The sequence below is a fragment of the Indicator indicator genome, chromosome 4, assembly GCF_027791375.1.
Source record: "Indicator indicator isolate 239-I01 chromosome 4, UM_Iind_1.1, whole genome shotgun sequence".
Lineage (NCBI taxonomy): Eukaryota > Metazoa > Chordata > Aves > Piciformes > Indicatoridae > Indicator > Indicator indicator.
This window is the reverse complement of record NC_072013.1, coordinates 6,084,384-6,110,801: the sequence shown is the minus strand read 5'-3', so window position 1 is coordinate 6,110,801 and position 26,418 is coordinate 6,084,384. Positions and strand designations below refer to the sequence as shown.

Sequence of the window (26,418 nt, the reverse complement as noted above, 5' to 3'; positions counted from 1 at the left end):
TTTTTTGTCAGAATAGGTTGCTCTGCTTCTGCAATATCCCAGAAACCATAGCTATGGTGTGTTATTTATTTAGAATGGCACTTCATACCCTAGTGAAGCAGTGAGCAGTCTGTAACCTACATGATTGGCTTTACGGACTGAGAAACCCACTCAAAAAGTGCAAAAGATACTTGCAGAACAACTGGGTAAGTGACCAATTCTTCTGTTATATAAAGACAGGAAAATACCTGGCATTAAAAAACAAACAAACAAAAAAAAAACCCAAACAGTATGGTAAGTTTATCCCTATTGTTCTCATGAACACTTCTGCACCAAGTAATTACAGAATTGCTTTCAGATTTGAAGGAGCAACTTGGAAACCGACAATGGGGCAAAATTAGAAGTGGATATGAGCCACAGCACTTTATCCAAACCATTATGTGAACTTTGGCAGAACTCTGAATGCTCCAGGTTCAGGGGGTATTCTTTAGACTTGTGTGTGCGATGAACAGAGACTAGCAATTACAATTTGGGAAATGCATTCTTCTAATGAAAGAATTTTGTAGCAGTTTTTGTATAAATTAGCTATTAAGCTACCAGAAAGTATAAAACAGTGATGGAATAAATGCAGCAAATTGACAAAAACACCAAACCAACCTTTGAACTGAGGAGTTTAAGTTAATCTCAGTAAAGTGTCTCTGTGACCTAGACAATCGTCTTCTTGCTAGGTTACTAAGGCTAGACCATCACTAGACCCACACTGTAGCAACACCCAACACAGTATTAGCAGTTTTGCAAGTAGAGGGAAGTATAATTACCCTCCTGTTGTTCAAGCAAGCACAGTTCTTTTGTCACACATACAGGAAAAAACACAATAGACAAGAGCCCTGTAATTACAGTCATCATATTTCCAAAATCAAAAGCCAGGGATATTTCTGATTATTTTTTTAAAGGTCACGAAATAGTCACATAAAAGGCAAAAAAAAAAATCCCAAACGAACAAACAAAAAAAGCACTTTATTAAAAACATCATGGTCAGTTCCCAGCTGCCAGCTTCTTACTCTGGAACTACCAAATCCATTTCTTAAACTAGAGAATTCTCAGTAGGTATTTCAAATTAGCTTATAGTAAAAAGTTTCACTGCCATTCCCTTTAGGCAGAAGAACAAGCCTAATACTTGTCTACTCTCACTTAATGCACTGTTCACCACACTGAACGCTTGTTCCGCTGGCCTTTTTGCTTCTGGCAAACATGGAGTAAGCTCTATTTCACATCCCTAAAAGTTTGGAATAAGCATTTTTGTACCCCTTAAAGAAGCACTGTTAACACAGAACAGAAAAAATTCAAAGCTATTTCAGAGACCTGGAGTCTGTGACGTACAAGATGTACAGGATATTGTTACTTTGCAGCCAAAAGGTAATGAGGGATGTTCATCAGGTACAAATAATCCCTTTCTTCAAAAAGCATTAAATTCCACATTTTCCAAAAGAAAAAAGTGTAACTGCAATAGTTCCTCATGCAGAGCATGTCACAAACAGAGGGATCAAAGCAGTCAAACAAATGTTTCCTGATCCCTCTAAATGGCAATGCTTCTAAATCTGGAACTCGTGGACTCCAGAACGATCAAAGACCATTTTCCTTGGTTGCAGAATATTCTCAGAGCCTTGGTGCATTGACACGGCTCTCTATGTTTTGCAACCCAGCAGGAATACCCACTTTTTTCCCAAGACAACCACTGAATACAGACAGCATCACTCAACAGAATAGCTCCTGATGGTATGTCACACTACAGCCATAAAACTCCTTCCCAATAAGCCTGTTTTTCCTAGGGTACACTCACAAAATTTTAGCTGTTCTCTGGATCAATTTGTGTCCACTTAAAAAATGGCATTATCTTACCACCAGTAAGAGTGAAAAAGGCAGGCCCAAATAACACTCCCTAAGCCATTTTCACAAGAAATTACCAAAGCAATAAGCCAGATGCCCACCTGCACTATTACTGTCAGAGACTTGCAAATTTAAGAGCAATTCTTTTGATGTCCAGACCTACTGCTAGTAGTGGGCAACACTCACGCTTCTACTAAGACTCCCCTCCCTTAACTTTATCCTTGTAGAATATCTAGTAAGCATCCACATCTGGAATGACTACAGTGCACACTGGAACTAAGGGACAAGGAGCTTGAGTTCATGCAAACATGACCATTAAAGAGATCTTTTAACTCTGAATGCCAGGCACTGGGGCCATGCACAACTCGAGTTACATCAGGAGAAAAATAAACTCCTTGACACAGAAGCAGCATAAATTACAATGGAAAAACATGGAGTAACTGCCTGCTGCTGTGAATCACTGTTCTTGCCTCAAGCCACCTGACGGAAGCTGGAGAAAGGGGAAAAATTAGATGACAAAATTAACCTCCCATATAATGTCTCCTATCCAGGAAAACATATCAACTGCAAAAGCCATCTGTATACTTGCACCACCACACGAACACACCACCTCTTTATATGCAACCTCAACCTCCAGTACCTCATGTTTGTGTTCTCACTGCAATCCGTGAGTCGCTCTGTAAACACTCCTACCATTTTAAAGAGAGCTAGTGCTTGTGGGCTCAAGCATCCAGGCATCCTACACAACCTAGTCTTTTTTGTAAGTCTACAGCTTGAACATCACTGGTTCCCAGACAGAGTCAGCCTCATAGAGAACAAGAGGATGACACTCACCTGGAGTACTGTGTGCAGCTCTGGGGCCCCCAGCACAGGCGAGACAGGGACTTGCTGGAGTAGGTCCAGAGGAGAACCACAAAAACGATCAGAGGGCTGGAGCACCTCTCCTATGAGACAGGCTGAAAGAATTTGGGCTGTTCAGCCCGGAGAGGAGAAGGCTTTGGGGAGACCTTATAGCTACATTTTAATATCTGAAGGGGACCTAAAGGAAGTCTGGGGAATGGCTGTTTAGAAGGACTTGTAGCCATAGGAGAAGGGGCAATGGTTTGAAACAGGAACAGGATAGATTTGGGTTGGACATAAAGAAGTTCTTCACAATGAGAGTGGTAAAATACTGGAACAGCTTGCCCAGGGATGTGGTTAAGGTCCTGTCTCTGGAAACACTCAAGATCAGACTTGATGGGGCCCCAGGCAGCCTGACTTGGTTGCAGGTGTCCCTGCTCATTGCAGGGGGGTCAGACAAGATGACCTCTGAGGGTCCCTTCCAAGCAGATGCTCTCTGTCAATCTGCATAACAAATTGAAGTGCATAGCTCTGCCCTGGGAGAGGACAGCCTTCTTCTAGTGCCCAGTGGTTCCTTCACTTACCATCACCTTCTTGGTTTGGGGCGAGCCACTACAGAGTGTAGCTGAAGCTAAATAGGACACTTGGAGCACAGAGACAGGACAATGAGTGAATTCTTAGCATGCCCTGTTTGATGCAGCAAACCCCACCTTTAGTGAGCTGTCAGACTAACAGGAAGGGAGAAGAGCTTTTCTATGCTTGAGCCCTCCTGAAAGACTTCAGTCACACATACCCCTCTCTGTGGCTTTACTAACTCTGGTCAGATGCAATCAAAAGCTGCCAGGTCAACTCTACCTCCCTTTATTTGTGCAGTTCCTAAATCTTGAAAAATGCAATCTGACAACATTGACATTTTCTTGTACTACCCCCAGGCTTAGAGGTGTTGTCTTAAGTGTTAAAAGACAACAACAAAACCTGTGTTTGCACTACAAGGGATCTTACACAAAAGTCCCTCCCTGTATCGGAGGGGTGGAGCAAATTGTTGCCCTAATCAGAATCTTTCCCTACATCAAATGGGAGTTTCAGCAAGTCATAATTAATTTATTAGTCTACACAGCTTTTAGGCAGAGACATACTGCCAATATAAATGCAGAAAGTTAGTGCTCAGGACAAAAAAATGTGAACTTCTTACAATCCAGCCAAATCAAGATAAATTCTTGCCAAGCAGCTGAAATGGATAAATTCTTGCCAAGTGTACACAGACACTCCTGCCAAGTTTTCACATCCCCTTCCACAGAATCATAGAATCATTTAGGTTGGAAAAGACCTTTAAGATCATAGAGTCCAACCACTTCTACGCATGGAGATCCCACAGCTAAGAAAAACACCCAGCTTTTTAGACCAAATCAGCAAAAGCAAGTTCTCATTCTTTATTGCCTTCATTTTAAGAAACACCAACGATGCTTTCCCTATGGATATAACAACCCACAAACACTTGGACACAAACCAAAACAGGGAGTTCTGCTTTAAAAAAAAGTGAAAACGTACTTAAGTGCTGCACATGAAAGGGCCCTGTAGGAGTTGTTTTTGACTGCAGAGGTCCATTTGCACTGTCACTGCAGTGACTTTTCCCCTCCTAACTCAGCTATTCTGTGCAGCACACAGGCACAGGCAGTGTTTACTTCAACGCCGCATTCCAGGCATCATCCAGATCGGACGAGGAGCCTTCCCCTGTGCCTTCTGGAAGGCATTAGTTCCCCCCGCTTCCTCCTCACATCTCTCTCGCAGGTGCATCGACATGAAAAAAGCCACTCAAGCCCTGAGGACTTTGTGGTCCAGTGCAGTCAGTGCATTTGTATGGCAGCACAATTCTTTGCCCTGCAAGAAAGCCTGTCCCACGCACAGACAGCTGGAAGTAACTCTGACCCCCATGACACGATTCAAAGCCTCCTCTGTTTGGCTTTTTGATTCCTGATTGACACGTTCACTGCCAGGCAGAGATAAATGCTGCTGGGAGGACAATGTTGATCTGCTCTGACTATTCTTGTGAAGGACTTTTTCAGAATAATAAACAAAACACTGGTGTGCTTAAGTGTCTGAATAGGACTGGAGATAGACAGAGAGGGGACCGGCGTGCTTTACAGAGGCTGGCAAGTCGATTGAAGAGTTAATTGTCTGGGTGTACAATGAGTTTATTCTGGCCACAAACAAAGAGCTCCCTCTTGCAGGGCCTGGTCCTTCAAAAGCAAACGTGTCAAAGGGGTCTGGAGCAGCACTCTGTATTAATAGCAATGCTCTAGTCTCTGGGATTCAGTGGCTTTAAAACCATTGCATGCCAAGGTTCAGATAGCATCTCTCTAAAATCCGAAGTCCTCACTTACTGCTGAAGTTCTCAAGGTACTTCTACAGTAATTAGCCAAAACAAACGTGTTCTCTAACTTATCATTCTATGTACCTTTCAAACAGCTCCTTTTGAAAAATAAAGGCACAGCAAGATAATACCCTTCAGATATCTTCCCCAAAACGGGTCCCAGTTTTATATTATAACACGTATCATTTAAACAGGAGTTGGTTTAAAACAAGTGGTCCTAAATGGCTCACTCTTGGGAAGCTACAGAATCCCAGCCCACATCTGTACCTGCATTTCAGAGGTTGTGCTGTAACAGGTCAAACCAACACAATGTCCAAACACTCACCCTCCCTCTGGGAAAGTTCAGATCCAGATTTGAACTCTGCAGGTTGAACCAAGCCCTAATTACCACTTAAATACCTGACTCATTTCTGTGAGGTAAGCAAACCTTTCTGGGGAGAAAAGGAAAACAAAACAAAAAAAAAAAATCTTACTAGTACTACTGCTGCATGGAAGACAATGCATCTGAAAGCTAAGCCATTGCTCTTTACCACTTTGATGGCAAACCTCTTACAGATTTTTGTGCCAATACAGAGATAGGCATGTTATTCTAGGAAAAAAAACAGCCATGAAGGCTCAGAGAATTAAGCTGAGCTGGTTGTGAACTTTCTAGTGATATACATTTGCCTCAGTACTCATGAAAAGTTGTTGGTTTAACTTACTCATAGCAATGCAGCATTCCAAATAATAATTTTCCTCAGGTATATGGGCAGGCTTCCAAGCAGAAGACAAAGCAAGAACCTTAAAATAATTAAAGCCAGCCTTCAGAGCACTCACCTAATTCCAACTTGAGATTCACCCTTTGCTCTCCTGTTTCTTGGGCTAAGATCCCAACTAAAGTGGAGTCAAACAGTTTGGGAGGACAGCATGGAACCACAAGCTTGTGATCTCTCTTTTGTTCTACTCTAAGCAATTAATGAGGGGTTCAAAACCTTGACATCTCTGAAATAGGATGGTTTCAGCCATTTTTTTCTTGAAATCATGATTATTAAACTGCAGTCTTAACCAATTTTTCAGGCTTGAAATTTTGGCAAAGAATCATAGAATGGTTTGAGTTGGAAGGGACCTTTAAAGATCACCTAGTCCAGTCAAGAAGCAGCACTACCTCCTGATTAGGCTGAATACAGAAGTAATTCAGAATAAGGTACCTGCACACAGTCCTGCTTTTCTGAACTTAACTAGACTTTTCGGTTCATTTCTGGGCCACAGTTCAACGCAGAGATGATCTTTTCTATCAGAGCAATTTGTCCATAAGAGATGGGCAGAGGTGCAGATGAACAGATTTCAGTTTAACAGAGCACTTCTAAGGTCAGACGCAAGGAAGCCTGGATGGAGAAGACTCGTTGCACATAGGTTTACCTTATTGCAGTTTTACAATTTTCAGACTCCACAGACAAATTCCTATTCAAAAGGTAAAAGAGGTCTCTTCAAAGACTTGTAAGTAATACGAGCATAAGGCCAGACTTGAACCTTATCTACAAAAATAAGAAGCAAGTAATAAAGAGAATGGAAATGAGCTTGGCAATGGTTTTAACTGTCTTGATTTAAGGCAAAACTTTCAATTTACTCCCAGAATGGCTCAGACTGTCAGAAGAAGAAAATAAGGAAAAAAAAAAAAAAGGGAAGAAACCCATTCAAAGGCTCTTGAGGAAGCTAAACAAAAACATATGATTTGCATCTTATCTACTATTTCCAGTGTACCAGATTTGACTATTTCTTCCTTTGAGCCAAATTTCCCCTTTCCCTCATGGGCAAAGTGTCATAATTCTTTGGAATAAGGTAATTTTCAATTTTCTAACTATCAATTTTCCTGGTATTGATGCATCTTTTCTATCCTTGCTGTTGTTGCTGTTCTTGCCACCCTGCTGAGATAATCAAAAGAGTCATTTCTTAATGACTGTGAAAACCATGCAATACTTTTACCTTGAAAAACAATCATATACCAAATCCCATGGTGCCAGGATACCACCTCCTCTGTATTTTTCATATACCTCAGGAAATCTGCTAGTAGCAGAAGAGACAACACTAAAAATCCTTCTTCGGCCTGCAGTCCATTGTCCCCTCTGTACAGCTCATCTAGAAAGGCTACACAAATGTCATGCATTTACATGTAGACCTATTTATTTCACAGTAGATAATTTCAGAAGGTAACTTTGCAGCACACAACTCGTGAGTCCATCCTCATAAGCATGGTTGAAAAAACCCCAACCAATCAAACAAAAAACAACACCACACACCAACCCAACCACTAGTTCAACTGCTTGTTGAGAAACGAGAAGTGGAGCAAAGCTCAGAGCTGCAGCTGTTTCCATCCAGGCTCTGCTTTGGTGATCTGGTAAATTTTCAGGCAGGATTGCAACCTAACTGCTGTTTCACAACTTCTAGCCATGTTCTGCAAGTCTAAAGGCAAGAACCTGCAACTACCAATAAGCATGGTTATTTTCCTTACAGCAATTTCAGTGGCATTGAAAGCTCACCTACAATGATACACAGGAAGGCTGTTGGAATACCTTCAAACCAAAGGAACCCATATAGGCTGCAAAAAGAGGCTCCTTATGGAAGTAAAGAATATTTTTCATTCAGCTGCATACTTGGCTGTCCTTCAGACATCTCATGTTATCCCCTGCTGATATACATATCCAAGGAGAAATGGAGGGACAGCTAAAATAACCAAACACAGATACACAGCATTAAAAATTACCTGTTAGCAAAAATCATGACACATTTTTATGAAGGACAATAGGAGCTGGCTGTGAGGATGGCACGAGTCTCCAAGCCTCATGCTGACCAGCAGACACCTTCACAGGTCAACCAGCATACACCTTCACAGGTCAACCAGCATAGAGCAGCCTTGCTGTGATAAATGCAAACCAGCAATTGTATGGCTGTAAATCCAGCAACTCTTTTTCTCTAGAGAAAAGGATCGAGGTAACAAAGAGGAGAGGATGAATAGGAAGAACCTCATTCTTCTTGGAGATAAACAATTGAAGGGAAATAAATCAGCTGTAATAAACAGCATATAAAGAAGAATTCGACTCTGTATCTGTGTAACAAAAATTGTATCCAAGTGCCTATTAATACTGGCTATAACCAAGTTACTTTAAAAGGTCATGCCAATCCTTTTAGTCTGGCACTAAGCTTCACAGGGAAAGTGGAAAGGACTGACTGAACACAGTAGAACAGGGCAGCAATATTATAAGGGCTGGGTAAATCACAGTCCCCCTTCAGCAGGTTTTGGTATACACTCTATTAGGAATGTTTTCTGGGGCTTTTTTCCAGAGCAGAAACACCTCCAAAGAGTCAGCATTACTTACACTGTGGAGTGAGTGATGAAATCAAGGAATCAGCAATAGCCAGCATTGGGAAACTTAAAAGTTGATTGAAGGAAGGGGGAGCAGAGGAAGAAAGGCTGTGGGTTTTTTTTACAGCTTCTTACTTAGTAAAAGAATACTTTATCTCACTCTGTTAGCACTTGAATTAGGATAGATACTGCAGGATTTTGAACCACAGAATCTTAATTTTGAACCATCTTCCATGTGGCTCACTGCCTTGAGTGACACTTGAAATAAAACAGGGAGCAGAGGAGTTTCTGCATGAAGAAGTGTTTCACTGAAGACACTATCTCATAACAAGATTTTAGCACTTAACATTGCACCAGACTGGAAGAGAAGCTCACAGAAAGCTCTATAGCTCTATCAACAGCTGCCTAATCCCTGCTGGCAAAAGCAACACCAATCACATGATTGTTTAGTTTAGCCTTCCTGGTTTGAATCTACCTACAATACCTCATATGCCTTCTTTCAGGAGCCTTTGCTTTGATGTGAAGTACTCTGTTCCCTGCCTCCCCCACCGCCCCAACCCAACATGCACACCCCCTCCTTTGACTATTCCTCCCAAAAAGCTACTCAGAGCCCCATCCCAAGGCACAGGGGCTCTACCTTGCCATTTCTAGGCTGTATGAGAGGCCAGATACCTGCAGCCGTGGAAAGGGAAGCACAACTGAAAAAGCCCACAAAGACATTGTGATTCTGCTCATAAATTGTTTTGCTGAATGAAGAGAAAAATTAACAATTGTTATGCAAGTCTCATATGAGCGATGATCAGATCCCTAGCTGTGAAACGTTCCAGAAGCTATCTAACATACAAAGCAGCCTGGGGCTAGGGGCATGAAAGGTGTGATTGGAATCTCACAGTCACTCTCTCCTCTCTCACCAACATCACACATTCCCTTTCACTCCTCTCCTTCCAGCTCTGGTCTCTTCAAGACAAAGGCTCTATAAATTCCTCTATATCTTCAAGAAATATGGTCTATAAGTGGGGGGTGGAGACGGCAGCAAATTTCCCAGATCAATGGCCATTTGAAATTCAGACATATGGCTGAAGCCCTACAGCTGCATGTGTTAATTACCACACGTGTCCCCTGTAAAGCAGTCTGTTAAACACAAAAAGAAAACAGAAGAGAAAAGCTGTTCCAGGGGATTAAGTAAATAGTCTAAATTTTTGACCGTGCTTCCCCAGACACACACCCGTGAAAAAGAACACAAGCCCCCTTCCTTTCTCCCGACACCTGCATGCTGAGGAAGCACAACACCCCTTCCATCTCTAGCCACGTGCACTGAACCTATCTCAAAGGCTGCTTTCCCCCTTGCAGCTCCCCTTCCCAGCCTCTTCTCTTGCCAGCCCCTCTCCCTTTCTCCTTTAGAGGACTAATTCCTGGCTGACAACCAGACTACCCTTGGGCTTACAATACGCCTTTTCATTTCCTCGCAGGCAAAGAGAATGGATACCTCACTGCTATGTCTGTATTGCATGTGTGCAAATGAGGGAAAGGGGGGGAAAACGCCTATGTTTTTTCACCACTTGTTTCTGCAGGTTTCCCCCACCAGGATCATTAAGAGTAGAGGTTCAGAGCTCTACTGAGTGAGTACAGTTCTGCTCTCTAACCCAAGATCTGAATGTAGCCTAAAAGAGTTGTTGTATTTGATTATGAAACTGAAGGAACAGGGTTTTTTCTATATGAATTAAGTAATGGAGAAAAATGGAAGGGAGCAGAAACACAGGGTAACTGAGCAATGCTGGAAGGACTTCCAAAGCATCTAACATGCTTCAGAAGGAGATCTGTAAATACAGAACAAAGTATATCTCAAAAATATGCACAGGGGTACAAAAGCGACAACCACATTCTCAAAATTAAAATGTTTCTATTTTAAGGGGAGAAAGGTCATTCCTCAAAGTTATGGACCGCCAGATATCTATAGACTGACTGTTCAAAACAAAACAAACCCCAGACAAATCATCTTAACTATCATCGTTTAACAGTGTGTTTGTGAGCAGCTGAACAGTTAAGATGAAACTTGTCAAGCCTTACACTTGAGAACTGCTTTGCTGCACGACCTAAAGGCCTCATCAGCATCCGAGCACCAAGCTTAGCACAGTGACATAATAAAAGACACAGCCCAGAGAAATTAAGTCTGTTCAGAAGGCTTTGCCCATCCTTAGCCTTTATCAAAACATTCTGCAATACAACTTCCTTGTTGTCAACATAAAACCCCACATGAGCACATGGAGGCAAGCTATTATTCCAGGTAGGTCTGTTCTAAAGAAGTGTTAATTCCCACAGATGCCATCTCAGGATCATCAAAGAAACATCGAGGCTGCCTCTCCAGCTTCCCTTATTTACAAGCATACATGCTCTGCATGCATTCAAGCTTTTGCAATAACAATTTCATAGCTTATCTCACTTAGAAACCTTGACAGCGCTCATGGGACAAAGGAGTTGAAAGGAAAACAATTCCAGTCCTTCAACCAAACCACTGCACCCATGACAAAATGTATCTTCTGTTGCACCACAGTGATTTGAAAGAAAACAACACTCATGTTCAGATGTCTAGATACTTCTGCAGGATACAAATACCCCAGTAAAATAGGGTCATGTCAGGCTGGTACAAGGAGATAGCTTCTAGTTTCACTTATCTGCAAACCCAGCAATTTCTCCTCAGGTTTATTTTTAAGAACGAGCTGCAGAAGACAGGAAGTCTTGGACTATCAATTTCAACGTTATAATGATGCTGTTTTAAAGGATCTAGAGAAATACACAGCATAATAGTATAAGGTGTTGGCATGCTGAGCCAGATGCTCAAAAAGCATGAAGAATTTTTTTAACAATTCTTGTCAAGGCCACATATCTAGGAAGTATTTCAATGACAAAAACAACACACAGACCCCAGAACTATTCCATTTCTCTGCACACTGTAATTGGTCAGACCCCAGAAATCTGTATAGCACATAAACAGTTAATACCTTAACAGATGTTGCTTAATCAATTGTTAGTCTGCTTATTAGTGCTACTTACCCAGCTGCTCAATACCATGATTTAATCATTTAAAAACTTTTACAGTTGTCCTTAAGACCTTGGGTAGTCTGTAGATTGCTATAATAACACTTGTAAACTCCAATTTTATTAAGTCATATTATATAGACTAACCTACCGATTAGAACTGTTGCTTTATAGATGAAAGCAGAATTTTTGCATTATATCAAACAAAACATACCTCAAACCAGAATTTGCCTTCTGTTTAAACTTGCCAGTGAATCTTTCTTCAGCCCCAAATTTGATACATATGCTCTGAAGCCCACAAAAATGTCTCGATAAAAACTAAACAATTTTGGACATCTCCATAACACAGGGACAGAAAAGGATTTTTCTTTTTTATTCCAATGTTTATGTAGCAAGTTGCAGTTTGAATTTTTCCTCCTAGACTTTTGTATTTCTAAAATCTGGTTTATATGAGATACAACTGAATGTTTCTTAGAATGTTGCTGTAACTGTGGAAAATGGATCCAGTATACACAATATTGTAAAATTACATTCCTCTGTTCTCACAAAAATTGATCACAAATCCCAGTTAAAAGCTGGGTTCTCTCTGATAAAATCTGCAGGATTGGCAATCTACAATACCCATGAAATTAATTTGCTTTCTACAATTACATTTGACTGGAATTTAGTAAACAATTTTCTAGATTATGTGCAGTATAGGGATAGCAACAGCAACCCAACAGAATTCTGAATACCTCCAAGCTGACAAACTTACTGATTAAAGCAATGGCATTTTTCACAGCGGTTATTTTTACAGAAGAGAAGTAATCTTCAATTCCTCCACGAGACTGGCTCAGAAATATGAATCAGCTAGCCAGAAATCTTGTACTAGACTTTTCATCTACAGAATTTTTCATTCACAACCCACTCCAGCCTTTGTGGGACAGTGGTTTTATTGCACTAACCTCGCCCAGGTACTTATTGGTCACCTGAGTTTTTTATCAAAGCTTCATGAAAAGCAGCTGTCTTCAGTTTAGGGAGCCAGACAGATGCTCTTTACCCCTCCACAAAGGAGTAAAACAACACTCCACACAGGAGGGGGAAGAACTGGAAGTTTAAGTGGAAGTACTATTCACAACTATATACAACAGCACAAAAAGCACAAACCCATAGTCAACCTCAGCCCAGTGCTCCAAATCTGGGCATACCACAGAACCTCATTAAGCCAAAGCTTTCCACAGTCTCCCCCAAACCAGGCCAAACCCCCAAGCCTCAAATGCACCCCACTACCATACCAGGGCCAAATGACACAGCTAAAAATCAGCTTGGTGGCACCAGGCGCCACTCCCCAGCGTAGCAAGGGACAGCAGTCCACATTGAGAAGGGAGCAGGGAGAGGAGGGAACAAACAGCCTGTGCTGTTCATTTATAAAGGGGAAATAAAGATTCCACATTATGGGATGGAATAACATCATTTCCTGTGTCCACCCACTGGGGCTGGACTGTTCAGCTCCTTGTACCCTCTGGAGGAACCATCTCTATAGTTAAGACCTAGTCCTCGACCTATAACAGTGGCACACATTCATGTTTCTGCAGGAGATGACTTCCTACCTCTGTTCAATTTTACCAAGGTATGCTTGGACACTGTCACCATCAGTGTGATAAGACAAATGGGATCACGTCTGTTTAACATCTGTATGGATGACCTTGATGAAGACAGAGCATGTCATCAGTAAGTTTGCAGATGATATCAAGTTAAGTGGGAGTGCTGATCTTCATGAGAGGCTCTACAGAGGGACTTGGATAGATTGGAGGGATGGGCCAATTGTTAATGGGATGAGCTTTAACAAGGCCAAATGCCAGGTCCTGCACTTGGGTCACAACCACCCCAAGCAACACTACAGGCTTGGAGAAGTGGCTGGAAAGCTGTCTGGCAGAATGGGAACTGGGGGCTCTAATCGACAAGCAACTGAATATGAGCAAGCACTGTGCCCAGGTGGCCAAGAAAGCCAAGTTGGATGCTGTGTCCAGCAGGAGTAGGGAGGTGATTGTCCCCTTGTACTCAGCTGTGGTGAGGCCACACCTGGACTATTGCATTCAGTTTTGGGTACCTCAAAACAGGAGAGATGCAGAGGTGCTGGATCAATCACAGAGGAGGGCAATGAAGCTTGTGAAAGGCCTGGAGAATAAATCTTATGAAGAGTGACTGAAGGAGCTGGGGCTGATTACTTTGGAAAAGAGGAGGCTGAGGGGAGACCTCATTGCTCTGTACAGCTACCTGAAAGGATGTTGTAAGGAGCCTGGTGCTGGTCTCTTCTCACAGGTAATTAGTGATAGAACAAGAGGGAATGGCCTCAAGCTATGACTGGGTAGGTTTAGACTGGACAAAAGGAGAAAAATTTTCACAGCAAGAGTGGTCAGGCACTGGAATGTGCTGCCCAGGGAGGTGGTTGAGTCACCAACCCTGGCTGTGTTTAGAGGTCATTTGAATGTGGTGCTTGGGGATATGGTTTAGGGGTGAACTTTGTACAGTAGGGTTAATGGTTGGACTTGGTGATCCTGAGGGTCTTTTCCAACCTGAACATTTCTGAGATTCTGTGAAGTCACCCTTTTGCACATCCAGAGCATTCAGGTAGCACATGCACAGCAAATCTACTGCTTGGAGAAAGCAGACTGAAATATTCATACCACTCTGACTTTCCACATAGCTACACTACACACACAGCTCTGTCCAGAAGCATCAAATTGTTTGCACACACTTGTGTACATTTTTCTCAAAAAAGACCTAACAGAAATGTGTCAGCCCTGGTCTGGGAATACTTTGTGGCAAAGTTAAACCATTCAGAACACAATTTTTTACATTAAAATTCTCCTTCACCCAGAGTTATGAACTGGAATATTATTTATTTTAAAAAGTAAATACTTAAGTGATTCAGAAGAACGCTTTGGGTAGCACTGCAGGCTTACTACCTGCTAACATTCTGCAAGAAATTCATCATAAGATGTGGTTCACCACCTAGATCCATCACTTGACATCATATTGTTCCAGAAAACTTTCTTTCACCTTACTGATGAAGGCCATACAACAGTTGTCTACCTTTCCTGTATCTTCACCAAGCTGCTAAAGACATCGTAGAGCATTTTCATCACATTAATGAGATTGGTGATGGAGGAATAATTGGACACTTGAAGCCTGGTTTGTGTAATATCACAGCTCTGTTTCAGATTTGATCAGTATCCAGATGAATCCAAAAAGCACTGGAGACAGTAAAGACCGAAGTCTCAGTCTCAGGTTTTGGTCACATTTCAAATTGATACTTCTGTCAAGATATTATCTGTCTTCTAAAACATGCTAACCACTGTGGAGTGTGCTCCCCTCCGTGTGAGCAGACAGCAGGTGAATTAGTGCCAGCTGCACCTGACTTCTTACCACCAGCAGACAAAGCTTGCAGATCATCTTGCACAAATGGTTCCATTTATTTACATCAGCACAAGCCCACTTGGGTTTGCCTGAGGAGAGCCCTGACCCTTTACTGCTTAGTCTAATTACTGGCTCCGACTAATGGCTCATTACTGATTCAAATTGCTCAGTCTACTGGCTGCACAACTAGGCCATTAACATTTTCTAGAGGCAAGACTCTTGGAAACCAGGAGCAAGAAAGCCACAAAATGGGCCAACTTACCCACAATTGCAGCAGAGAATTTCCCTGCAACAAAGCCCATTTCTCAGAATTAAGCCCACAAAAAAAGGAACCCAATTCTAGAAGTTTAACTGACAAGAATTTAAAGTTGTTCATCTTAGGTTTCTCAAATGGCTTCAGTGTTTTCTTGAAGGCTGCAAACTTACAGGGCAAACAGCATACAAGATCCATGTCTACATGTAAGATTATAAATGTAAAATGAGCTCAGCGCAGACTTTGCTTTCTGTGGGGCCATCAGACCTTAACATTTCACCAGCATCTCTGTACCTGGCTCAGGTTCAGGGAATTGCTGATGCTATTGCCAGCTTCTGCAATAGGAAAACAGAAAGTCAAAACAGGCCTGGAACTTCATGCAGCACAAAAGACATGTATAAAAGAAAAAGGGATTTCACACCACTCAAAACTCTTCATGACCTACACCAACAGTTTATCCGGCCCATGTTTACCCTGTACTTGTGTCATCTTTTAATCCCGGATTACAGAACCCAGCCTCCTTTCTCATTTCCTTCTTTCAGTTGTTTTTGAAATGGAATCAACACCTCTGGTCTAGAACAGTTAACAGATGCTAACAAAGCAGGATCTTCACTTAAGTGTTGTTCCCCTTCCCCCCCACCCCCTTCACTCATCTCCAATCTCCACTTTTAATTCACTCAGTTTCTAGTTTTAAGAAAGGAAGACCAAGTGACTTAGGGAAATAAGTGATGACATTTCTGCTTTTCACATCACTATCTCCTGACCAGCCTGCTTTTTGAAACCTGATTGGAGACTGCAAAAGACACTACTCACGGCTGCAATGTACTGAATCTGCAGCTTTGTGCTCCTAAAGGCCCAGCACTCCTCGAATAAAGAAAATAAACCCTTGTTTCATGTTTGTTTTGCTTCAAATGTATCACACAATTTCCCTTTGGCTGGAAAGTTTTGCATTATTTAGGGAAGAAATCCAGTCATGTTGGCTCCAAGGAATCTTTCAATGCTTCTTAAAACATTAACAATCCTCCCAGTGGGGGAGAGGGAAGACAGTGAGCATCTTCCAAGTCTCTCAGGGCTGTCAAACTAAGCAGCAACTGGAGTAAATTAGTGCAAGAAGCTTCTTATGACAAAGGATTGTCCAAAGAACAATCCAGAATAAGGAACAGACAGCAACAGAAATCAGCAGGTTCTGGATATCCTAATCCCACCCAAGAGTAACTACATTCCCTGTCAAAGGTCCTAGAAACTTGTTCTTCATTTGCAGGCTGAATTCAGCACAGAAGTACGGCGGTAAATGTCTGAGCTGCAAAGTCCATACACCGAGCATGTCCTGGAGGACCTGTGTTTCCATTCTACCTCATACAAACATGCCTCCATCTCCCCAGGCCCAGGTCGGCTCTGCCTTCCAGCAACAGAGCACTTCCCAGATGCAGAACAAATCAGCATGTCCTATTTTGAAGTTTTACTCTTACTGCCTATTTAATCTGACTTAAATTACCATACAGGACAAATTGTATGAGTAACTGGCATTGAATCATACAGCAATATCAGCAACATAAACAGGGGCAACCAGAGCATGGACTTAAAAGTAAAAAGGATTTCTTGCCAGCACTCTTGCCTGTTCTATGCAGAAAGCTCCACAGAGCCACTTCTGAAGTTCCATGCCAAGGCACATGACCATAAAGATGTTTCATTTTCTTTCCATTCGTAGCGAAAGACTCTTGTCAGTGGAACTGCATCTTACCTCACAACTTCTGGTGACTCCATCATACCTACTGACCCCCAGAAATTAGGACTGAGCAGGATGAAAACAAAGGCCAAAATATTTGAATAATCATTCTCTCTCCTTCCAACATCAACTTATCTCATTGAAAGGAGAGCTAATACAAAGTCTTCAGTTATTAACCAACAGCTTAAGCCTATCCATTTGCACTGTTTCTAAGGCACTGCAGCCTCTATTCAAAAAACTATCTTGTCCTGAAGACTTAAAAAGGCACAAGCATCACACAGTTTATTGGCTCCATATTTTATGTTCCTGCATGAATGGGACAAAAGAAATTACTTTTGAGAGTCTTAGCTATTCCTTTTCCTCCTGAGAGTATCTATTCTGCGATGCATAATGCTGTTTGACTCAGACACCCACATCCAAGGACGGAGCAAGGAATCTGCTCTGCAGCGGGAAAAGCTCAAAAGCTCCTAAGTCAGATGGCAGTTGCCCAAAGTGATGTCAATAGTTCCCAAGAACTGTTTCCCAATTTCTGTTTCTCTACAACAGAGAATTCATCAGGGAGCCAGTATCGTCTAGATCCCTCCCTATCCTGCCCCTCACCTTCTTGCAAAGGACAATCTTTGCAGAAAGCTTGAAAACACCCAGCTAGAAAGGATGGTTATGTGTACACCAGCTAGCCACTAGCCTTCAGAGAAGCCAGGCCTCCACTGACCACCTTTCTCCAAGGAAGCCAGACTGTTCTTGGTTCCATCTTCCTTACAACAGATACTGGAATTTTCAATCATGGTAGCATAAGTCCCAGAAAAACATTGGTAAGAAAACCAAATTAATTTTTAGATTCAGTATTCACCACTAGTCGAAAGTTATTTCAGCTTCTGTAAGTCTTCTTTATTTTAAAATACTTAATTTCTCAAGTATTTTTCGAACATGATAGAGAAAGGCTAAAGTGGCTTGTGTGGGGGCTTCCAACAGATATGAACAGATTCAGAACTGGAAGGGACAAAGTTTGATTGTTTGAAGCACACTGCCCCAAGGGGAAAGATTTTCCTTGAGAGCTACTGCATAGGATGTATCTGCATCCATGTGACCAAATTCTTGAACTAGGATGCCACAAGCAGCACCAAGGAGAATAAATTTATGCTACAAATCTCAGATTAATTCATTCCATTTACATCCATGTTCCAACTTGTGAGTTAATAAAATGAGTGAAATGGGAAAAACAAGTTCAGGTGTTTTCCCCTTTTCCTCATGTTTCTTATGAAATCCAGTGTCAGCTGCTTCCAACTCTAGAACAGACCAGGACTACTCAGATAGGAAGCCTACAAACACCACCACTCAAAAAATAGTGCAGATTTCAAGAGCTACTTGATTTGCTTGTACTTCAAGACTAGCAATGATTGCATTAGCACAATGATAAAAATGTGTTCAGATGGTAATTATACATTAACATGTCATTAGGGGTTTACAGAGACATATCCTTAGCTAAAAGAGGAAGCAGGCTTCAGCATTCAATATTAAGTAAGTAGTTTTCTTTGCATCTTTCTTCTACATTTCCTAAACTACTCTACACAACCAATAGTCTGGAAAGCAGATATGCTTAAAGTGCATCACAGCTCTAAACTCAGCAATCTGTAATTCATGGACTGCACTGACAGGCCCAGTATGGAAGATGTTCCTCAAATTGAAGTGTTAGTACCAAGGTAGACATTTCCCTGCCTTTTTAAGTCAGAAATAACTGGTATAGATAGTCAGAAGTAAAAATCCTGCTTCTCCCAGGAAACAGCCTTCATTCTCAGCAGTAGGCCTAAGGATGCATTCAGCACAGTAGTTCTGTAGTAAGATAAAACTTAGAAGTTGACTTTGAATGGGGGGTGGGATGGGAGGTAGAGGGGAGAAGGGTTAAAAAAAAATTAGTGTGGAGAAGGCCTAAACCCAAATTTAACTGTTTTTCAATGTATGTACTTCAGTGGCCACCCCTACCACCATTATTGAAATAAAAAAAAAAAAAAAAAAAAAAAAATCAGAGGGCAGAGAAAAGGGCTACAAATACCCACAGGGAAAAGAACACCACCATATCTAGTGCCTTGCTCAAGAAAAGCAAGAGCTGAAGATTAAAGTGTAAAGAAGGAAGACCAATGTCTAATGCACTGGAGTAAGACAGGGTTTTAATCAAGCACTGCTCCATTTGACCAGAGGAATTTATGCTCTTTTAAAAAAATTCTCAACTTTCATTCCATGCGTTTAAAGCCACAACCACAACATTAGCCACTCCTGGTGTGCTAGTCATACTGATAGCTTCCTAATCTCCAGGGGTTTTACTGAGACACACTCAGTAGTTAACTTCAAGGTGAACAAGCAGAAGTTATTCTGTGCCAGTCATCCCTTTGGGAAGTTCTGCTTTCATGTACTACATCTCAGCAGATGTGCACAGAGCAGAACACACCATCTTCTACTCCTCAGGGTGGTTCACAAACAAACTGGCATCTTATTCCTCCTATCGAAGGTTTAAAGGCACATAAGGTTTCTGCACACCAAGCTGGTTAGGAACCAAGGTTCTGAGTTATCTCAAGTGACTTGACTGGGTAGCTGCTATGACAAAACAAGTTGCTAAAGCACAGGACTCCACTCACCTTTCCTTCCTGAATTACCCTGGCTTGATGGCTTATCAGTTACAGAACCTAAAGGGGAAGAAAACAAAAAAGGAAGAAAAAAAAAAAAAGACATTTCTTTAGATGCTGCATGATCACACAGAACATGTAATGTCACATTAACACACCCAGTATCTCAAGTGTCTGTTTTACTTGCCAACAGCTTAGTTTACGATTCAGAGAGCATGTGGCTTCAACCAACTGGGACAACATGAGGAATTTTTATTCATTAAGATGAAGGCAAACAAGAAATCTTTAGTAGCTGGACCCAGTGATTTGAAAGAACTCAGCAGTGTGCTAGTAAGGAGCCCAGAATAAATCCCCAGAGCAAGAAGGAAAGATCAGTAAGAGTCACTTCTCTTATGTGCAAGTGTCAGGAAGAACAAATCAAAGACAGGTGGGGAGAGTGTGCAGGGAATGCAAAGTCAGTGTTATAAAGGAAAGGAATTAAGTGGGACAATTTGCAGAAAACAGATTTCACTCAATCCCTGAACGTCCCCAGCTCCTTGAAAAGGGAAACTGAATTCCAGCATCTACTTGAATTGAGTTTTTTACTGTATCTTACATGTTCATGTAATACATATGGTTCTATACTTGTCTCTACAGTGTCTCACCACAGAGTTTTCCACTAAATCTTGAACTGATAATGAAAGTTTAACAAAGCCATTATCAAAGAGTATTAAAAAACCAAAACAAAACCAAACTATGACAAGCTTTTTGCCCTTTTTTTTTAATATCCTTTTTTTTTTTTCTCCCCACAGGAAACTGATTCTTCCATACACCATCACTAAACAGTTCCAGTGATTACTGATACTTCAGGAAAACATGAATCAAAAGTCAGCTGCAAAGAAGGCAGCTCTGACAGCTCTAAAGGCAAACTCTGACCATAAACTCTGTTGCCCAGGCACTTTCACTTGCAGATCAGTTTATCAATTATATCTACTACTGTATTAATAGTAGGAAGCACATACTCAGTATTACTCATCATAGGCCTAACATCTGTCCTACAACACACCATGACTGTAATTCTCCAGTAACACAATTTTGTAAACAGCTCAAGACTAAAATGAATAAACCAGCACAATGCTAAAACATGCCCTACCAAAATCATGTACTGGGAATGGTAGAATAAAGCATTAATCTGAGGTTTAAGTCAAATTACTGTAACATTACGCCTAAAAGAAAATATTAATCCTATTTTCTTTCCACATACCTGTGAAACATCAAACATCCCCTCAAGCTACACTGACTCAGTGGTTCCCAGAAAGTTCTCCCACTCGATTCAAACCCTCATGCAAGTCACTACACTTGCTTATCACCACAAAACACCCTTACAGCCAAGGGGGCATAGAATAAGGTGAGAAGGGCTAAGAAAACCAAAGGTTTGGCTGTTGTCATGTTCCCATCTAAAGGGTTCAAATATGGCAAGGTGTGAAAGGAGAAATATATTATACACCCATGGGGTGCAGACTGCACAGGCTTCCATGCTTGCTGTCTTTCCTTTCTTCTTTTTGTGGGGAGGGATGAGGGTGGCAGCACAATCCTAGTGTTGCTCCTGGATTCTCCTAAACAGCACAGAACAGCTTCCCACCCCTTCTCTGCACCTAGTGTGCTGCTGCTAGAGCAGCTCTTGGCCACAGCTCACAAAGCAGACCGTACATTAGTGATCAGAGCCACAGGAAAATCTAGAATGCAGTCTTATCCCATGTGATTCATGGGCTGCCATATTGAACCCCAAAAAAATCCCACTCCAAACCCCAAAAAACAACCCTATTTCTGCCCCCCACCCCCCGAAGAAAAGGCCACCAAAAAAAACCCAAAACACCAGCATCACACTGGTTTAAGTACAGGAAATTATGGATTTGGGTCCAGTAAACCATAGAATGGCAAAGTAGTGTAGTGTCACACCCAGTGCCCAGAAACATGTCACTTAATAAGCCCATGAGTTTCTGTTTAAACCTGTAAGTTTGTGTCCACACCTCCCTCTTGTGAGTTGTGGTGCAAGCCCAGCGCTGTCCATCTCCAGGACACAAACACGGGTATCCTGGAGCCAAGCATCAACCTGAAGACCCAAATCCAGTATAACAGCAGGTCCCCAGATCTGGGGGCTAGGAGTCAACAGCTACCTGTTTAACTGACGGGACCCTGAAGACAAAACGTCTCCTTGGCCACTAAATACAGCTTGAGAATGTCTTGTTTAGGATATAGTTGACGGGAAAAGATTATCCTACCTATTGCAGAAATCTCTGGTTTCTGGTGTACACAGCAACACTGGAACTTCTCACCTTCACTACCACTGGCTGTTACCTTAGTGGTTCTTACCAGTAAGCCTTGCAGGAGCGTCTGCAGCCTAACTGCAGAGTGGACATGCCACAGTCCAACTCCCTTGCAGCTTTCAGTAAGCTACAAGCACAAGTGCAAGTGTTCCATTGGGTAAACTGGCCAACTCACCTGAAAAGATTAAGTACTCTCAACAGGATGTATTCTCCCCACCCAGCTGTGGTTATCATATTCGTATTTGTTGAAGCCATTCCCACATACAGTACCTGAACATACAGGAGTTTTGTTCTGTACAGAAGAGCCGCTGATAGGTTTGCCATCAGGAGTCACACACCAGCAGTATCCAGTGTAGGTATGGCACTGCACCTGTTCCACAAAACAAAGAGCAAGCATTTCATTTCTCACTGTCACCTGCAACTTTTACCTTAATCCAGCATCTTAGTGGAAATCACAACCCAAGCACATCACAAACATATGCCTTACAGTGAGAAGGTCACACAGAAGAGTATTTTTGGTATTCCTGTCTTTTCTTTCTCCCCTAAGAAAGATTTCTCTTCCCAAAGAAAAATTATTTCTCCTGTTCTCTTAGCTGCAAAGCAAGAGGCAAAGGAAGTCACAGGCAGTCAGTTAAGAACACTTCAGTTTGGGGGTGCAACAGTTGTGTCTCAGCTCATTCCATCCTCTGTTAAATCCCATTTATTATTTACCATTAAATAGTTGTCCCACTGCATCCCAGCTGGGGTGTGGAAAGGCCACTCCAGCCCAGTTCCACAGCTGATGCTGGAGAACAACATCTGTAGGCGTTTTGAGAGCAGTTTGTTCGGTAAACATGGCTAGAAAAATGCAGCACTTACGTTAACAAGCCTTCTCCAGACAGATTGAAACTCTCTCCTGTTACTATGTCAACCTAAGCAGCAGGAGCAAGATCCAATATGCATGCTCTTCGCTAACTGACAAGGACTTAAGAACATTTGATGAAGGCTCTAAGGAGTCAAAGGTACACAGTGTAAGATCCAGCTTGCATAACCCTAAAGCTCTGCTTCTGAACTGAAAATGTTGAGTAGTCAGTTCCATCCTTCACCACAGAAGGACACCAGAATCACTAGTTTAGATGTGCACCTCCTCAAGTCAGAACAGAAAAATCCCAGTCTAGCAGACTAGTCTCAGTAACATTTATGCAGATATTAGTTTAGTGGCATTATAGTTTCATCCACCTTAATAAATCAAATTACAGCCTTTAGAGCTTTTCGAGTGCTCAGCATTCGGATGAAATTCAGGATGCCTTTGACTTCCCTTGAGACAAAAGCAAATGATCATCATACAAGCATCTGTACAAATACTAACAAGTTCCAAAATCCTTTTTCTAACAAAAATACCTTGTGGCTAGTATGCACATCAGTACTGCCAGCAGGGTACAGAAAAGCCTACATTACTGTAAGTTCCTTCAATATTTTTTTTTTAATTTAAAAAAAAAAACACCATACCATACCAACCAACCACACACAAAATGAGATCACTACAGAAACTGCCTTTGCATTCTACTTCCAAAATGAATTATGTCTATTTTTTCTTTTTTCCAAATAAACTCATTGAAGCCAGTTTCCCATTCCAGCCCTTTCCACAGAGAAGAGTGATGGGGTGTTTACACTGTTCCCCTCATTAGGGATCCTTCAGAGCTGAACCCAGTCATTCCCCCTTGCTAACAGCTGGCTTCGATTCCCTAAGGTAGTAGAGTTTGTTCAGAGACTTAACAACAGTCTTTTTAAAAGGCTTTGAGTATCATATAAAACATGATCTAAGAGCAACTATAACATGGTACCACGTGTTTATCTTGGATTTTACTGAAGTGCAAATCAATCATTTTGCCTCAAGCAAATTCAATCTTAGCAGCCAACATTAACAATAGTCTCAGGTACCCACGTTGCTAAAGTCACTGTCATCTGCACGCTTTCCTTTTTATTCTCTCAATATATCACAAAATTGATTGTGCATTGCTCAAAAGCACTGTGAATAAAATTAGCAATAATCCAGTTGCTAAATATTTCCTTTTGCTCAATCTGATCAACTGCACATTCAAAAGCAGTGTGATGGAACTGCTTGGGTTTCTGTGTTTAGTGCCGGCCTTTGCTGATCACACACACATTGCTGCCTTCCCAACAGCACAAGAAGCTATCTGTACATCTGGGTGTTAGTTGTAAAAATCTTAGAGAGATGAAGCCAAATTTCAGAATAGGGTCTTGAATTGCTAGGGTAAGACCACTCCCTGTTACTTTACAGAAAAAGTCCTGCATACATAGTGTTCTAAGAAATTCAAGTGTTAGTGACTTGATAGTCCTTTAGTCAAGCCTTCAGAAAATAAAGTGCATGGTAGAGGACTCCAAAAAAAACTGCAGTGACAGATTTGTTATCAATGCATCCACTAAGAGCATGTTATGCCTCTGATGCCAATGGAGAACTACCAATTACATACACTCATTTCTGCAAGCCAAGCATATTGCATCCATAAAAGCAAAGCACTTTTGTAAGTAATTAAGCTAAGGAATGCTGGTCTTCCTTGGACTTGTATCCAAGACCTTTTCTTCTTTGTGCCCATATTCAAGAGTCCAGACAACTACACATGAAGAATGGACAGGCAGAAACCTCAAAAATCACTACAGCTGGCTTTCCTGAAGGTCTTCATGTTGAGAAACACTATCTTTCACCATGATGCCTGACCAGGTCTCAGCATATTCAAGTATCATAACAGTGGCCTACAGCTTGGACTTTGTAGCTTAAAGGCAAAAAAAACCCAACCAAACAAACCAACCAACCACACAAAAAAACCCCAAACAAACAAACCTCCAACAAAACAAAACACCAACCTAAAAACACCTGATATACTTATCAGTCACATATCACTGGTATGGCATTCAAAAAAAAAAGTAAAGGCAGTTAGCTGAGGCACTGCCACTTCTAACAGCTATGTGCAAACAAACTCTGTAAAGTGTCAACTATTCCAGAGCACCTCTAGTAAAGGAATCTCAACAAGTTGGATTTTGACTTTAAATTAGTCCAATGAGCTTCCAATGATCTTAGCTCCCACTTAACCCATCTACCTGAAATTCAACCTTATTCTAATCCTACCCCCATAAGAGCAAGATTTTTAAATACTGATATAATCAGTAGAGTAACTGTTTACTGCACAGATCTAATCTTCAGCTATTGAGTTAATTTGGGCTCTAACAAAACACATGTTAGAAAAGGTGTTCAACTGTTTTTGGCTCAGTTTTCTAAAGCGAAGCATTGTGTCAGAGAAAACACATTATCAATTTTTAAACACAAAATAAGCTTGATAGCTAACCAAGCCACAGCTACAGAACGCTCACTACTGCTGGAAAGGCACATGACAGATAGGGTTTGACCTCTCAAATTTACATACACTGTCCAACAACTGAACATTGAGTTAAACAAAACCTCCAAATCAGTTGAGCCTTCCAACAGATTCCCCATTATCACCTACACTTCTCCTCCCCCCCCCCCCCCCAAAAAAAACAAACAAACAAACAAAAAACCCCCAAAAAACAAACATCAAACTGCAGTTGTGCAGGAAGACACTGCTCCTGTTTTTAAGGGGTGATAAATATGCCATCTCAATTGTGCCTCAACTGAAAGATGACAAGACTCAGGGACAAACCCAACCCAACAAGAACTGCTCTGCCACCACTGCCCAAATTAAGAGCCTAGTAGCAGCTTCCCTATCCCCCCTGCCATTTAGATGTGTGAAATCCAACAGCAGCAAACATACCAGCCCCTAGTCACATGAATAAACACCTGCTCTCACCAATATGAAACCATTAAAAGTGTAGTCACTGGCAGATGATTCTGCCTCTTACTTCCCTGAGGGAAAAAGTTGTCATTGGGGTTTCTTCAGTATCTGACTGGCAATGCCAGAATCACATTCCCAAAGAGTCCAAAGATTTTCAGCAAGCAAGCAGCAGCATCTCTTTACAACCATTTGACAAAGGAGGATCTAAGGCTTGATTCCAGTTATAAACTGGAAATTGCATGCACGTGTATGAGAGGAGAACAGGGGCAAAGCAGTAATTCTGTAATAGTGAAAACAGTCTCTACGAAGTTATAGAAAGAAAGTTCACTGCAAGAGGCTTGAGAGCACCTTGGACAAGCACTGGGCTGAGCAGAGAAACAGCAACACCCAAACCAGCCTTCTGCTGCTGTTCAGATGAAGAGTTTGGTAACTAATTGCAGATCAGAAACATTTCCTGGCTCCTTCTATAATGGAGGACAGAGAGGAGAAAAGGGGGAAAAAACACCCCAAAACAAAACAAAAACATTCCTTCTGCATTCAAAGCAATACTTCTATAAAACAGAAGGAAAACACAGCCAGTTGTTGAAGTCACTGCTGAATATGAGGCAGCAGAGCTGCTGCCTGCACTCACAGCACCAGGCAAGGCTCCAAACTCTGGCTGTGCCCAGGTGCTCTTGTAAACAAGGTATAAAAGCTAAAGAAATTGTACCAAGCCAGGTCTGACCCAGAGTAGAAGCCAGTGTCACACTGCAATTCTTTAATCAAAGCCTTTATGGTTAGACCCATCGAGGTTCATCTAGAAAGTCCTCTGAACCCATATTAGTGGTGCACAACCAGCACATTGGCCTGATGGT

The 26,418-nt window shown here is 41.7% G+C and overlaps 1 protein-coding gene across 1 annotated transcript in view; it reads right to left on the bottom strand.

The window, feature by feature from the left end:
• The window catches only part of SMOC1 (SPARC related modular calcium binding 1), a 93,642-nt gene that overhangs the window by 49,615 nt on the left and 17,609 nt on the right, over positions 1-26,418 (bottom strand). The window contains exons 4-5 of the mRNA XM_054400217.1: positions 22,026-22,125; positions 19,462-19,509 (exon numbers count right to left, since the gene is read on the bottom strand). Coding sequence (XP_054256192.1) covers positions 19,462-19,509; positions 22,026-22,125 — 148 coding nt within the window. The remainder of the gene's footprint in view (positions 1-19,461; positions 19,510-22,025; positions 22,126-26,418) is intronic.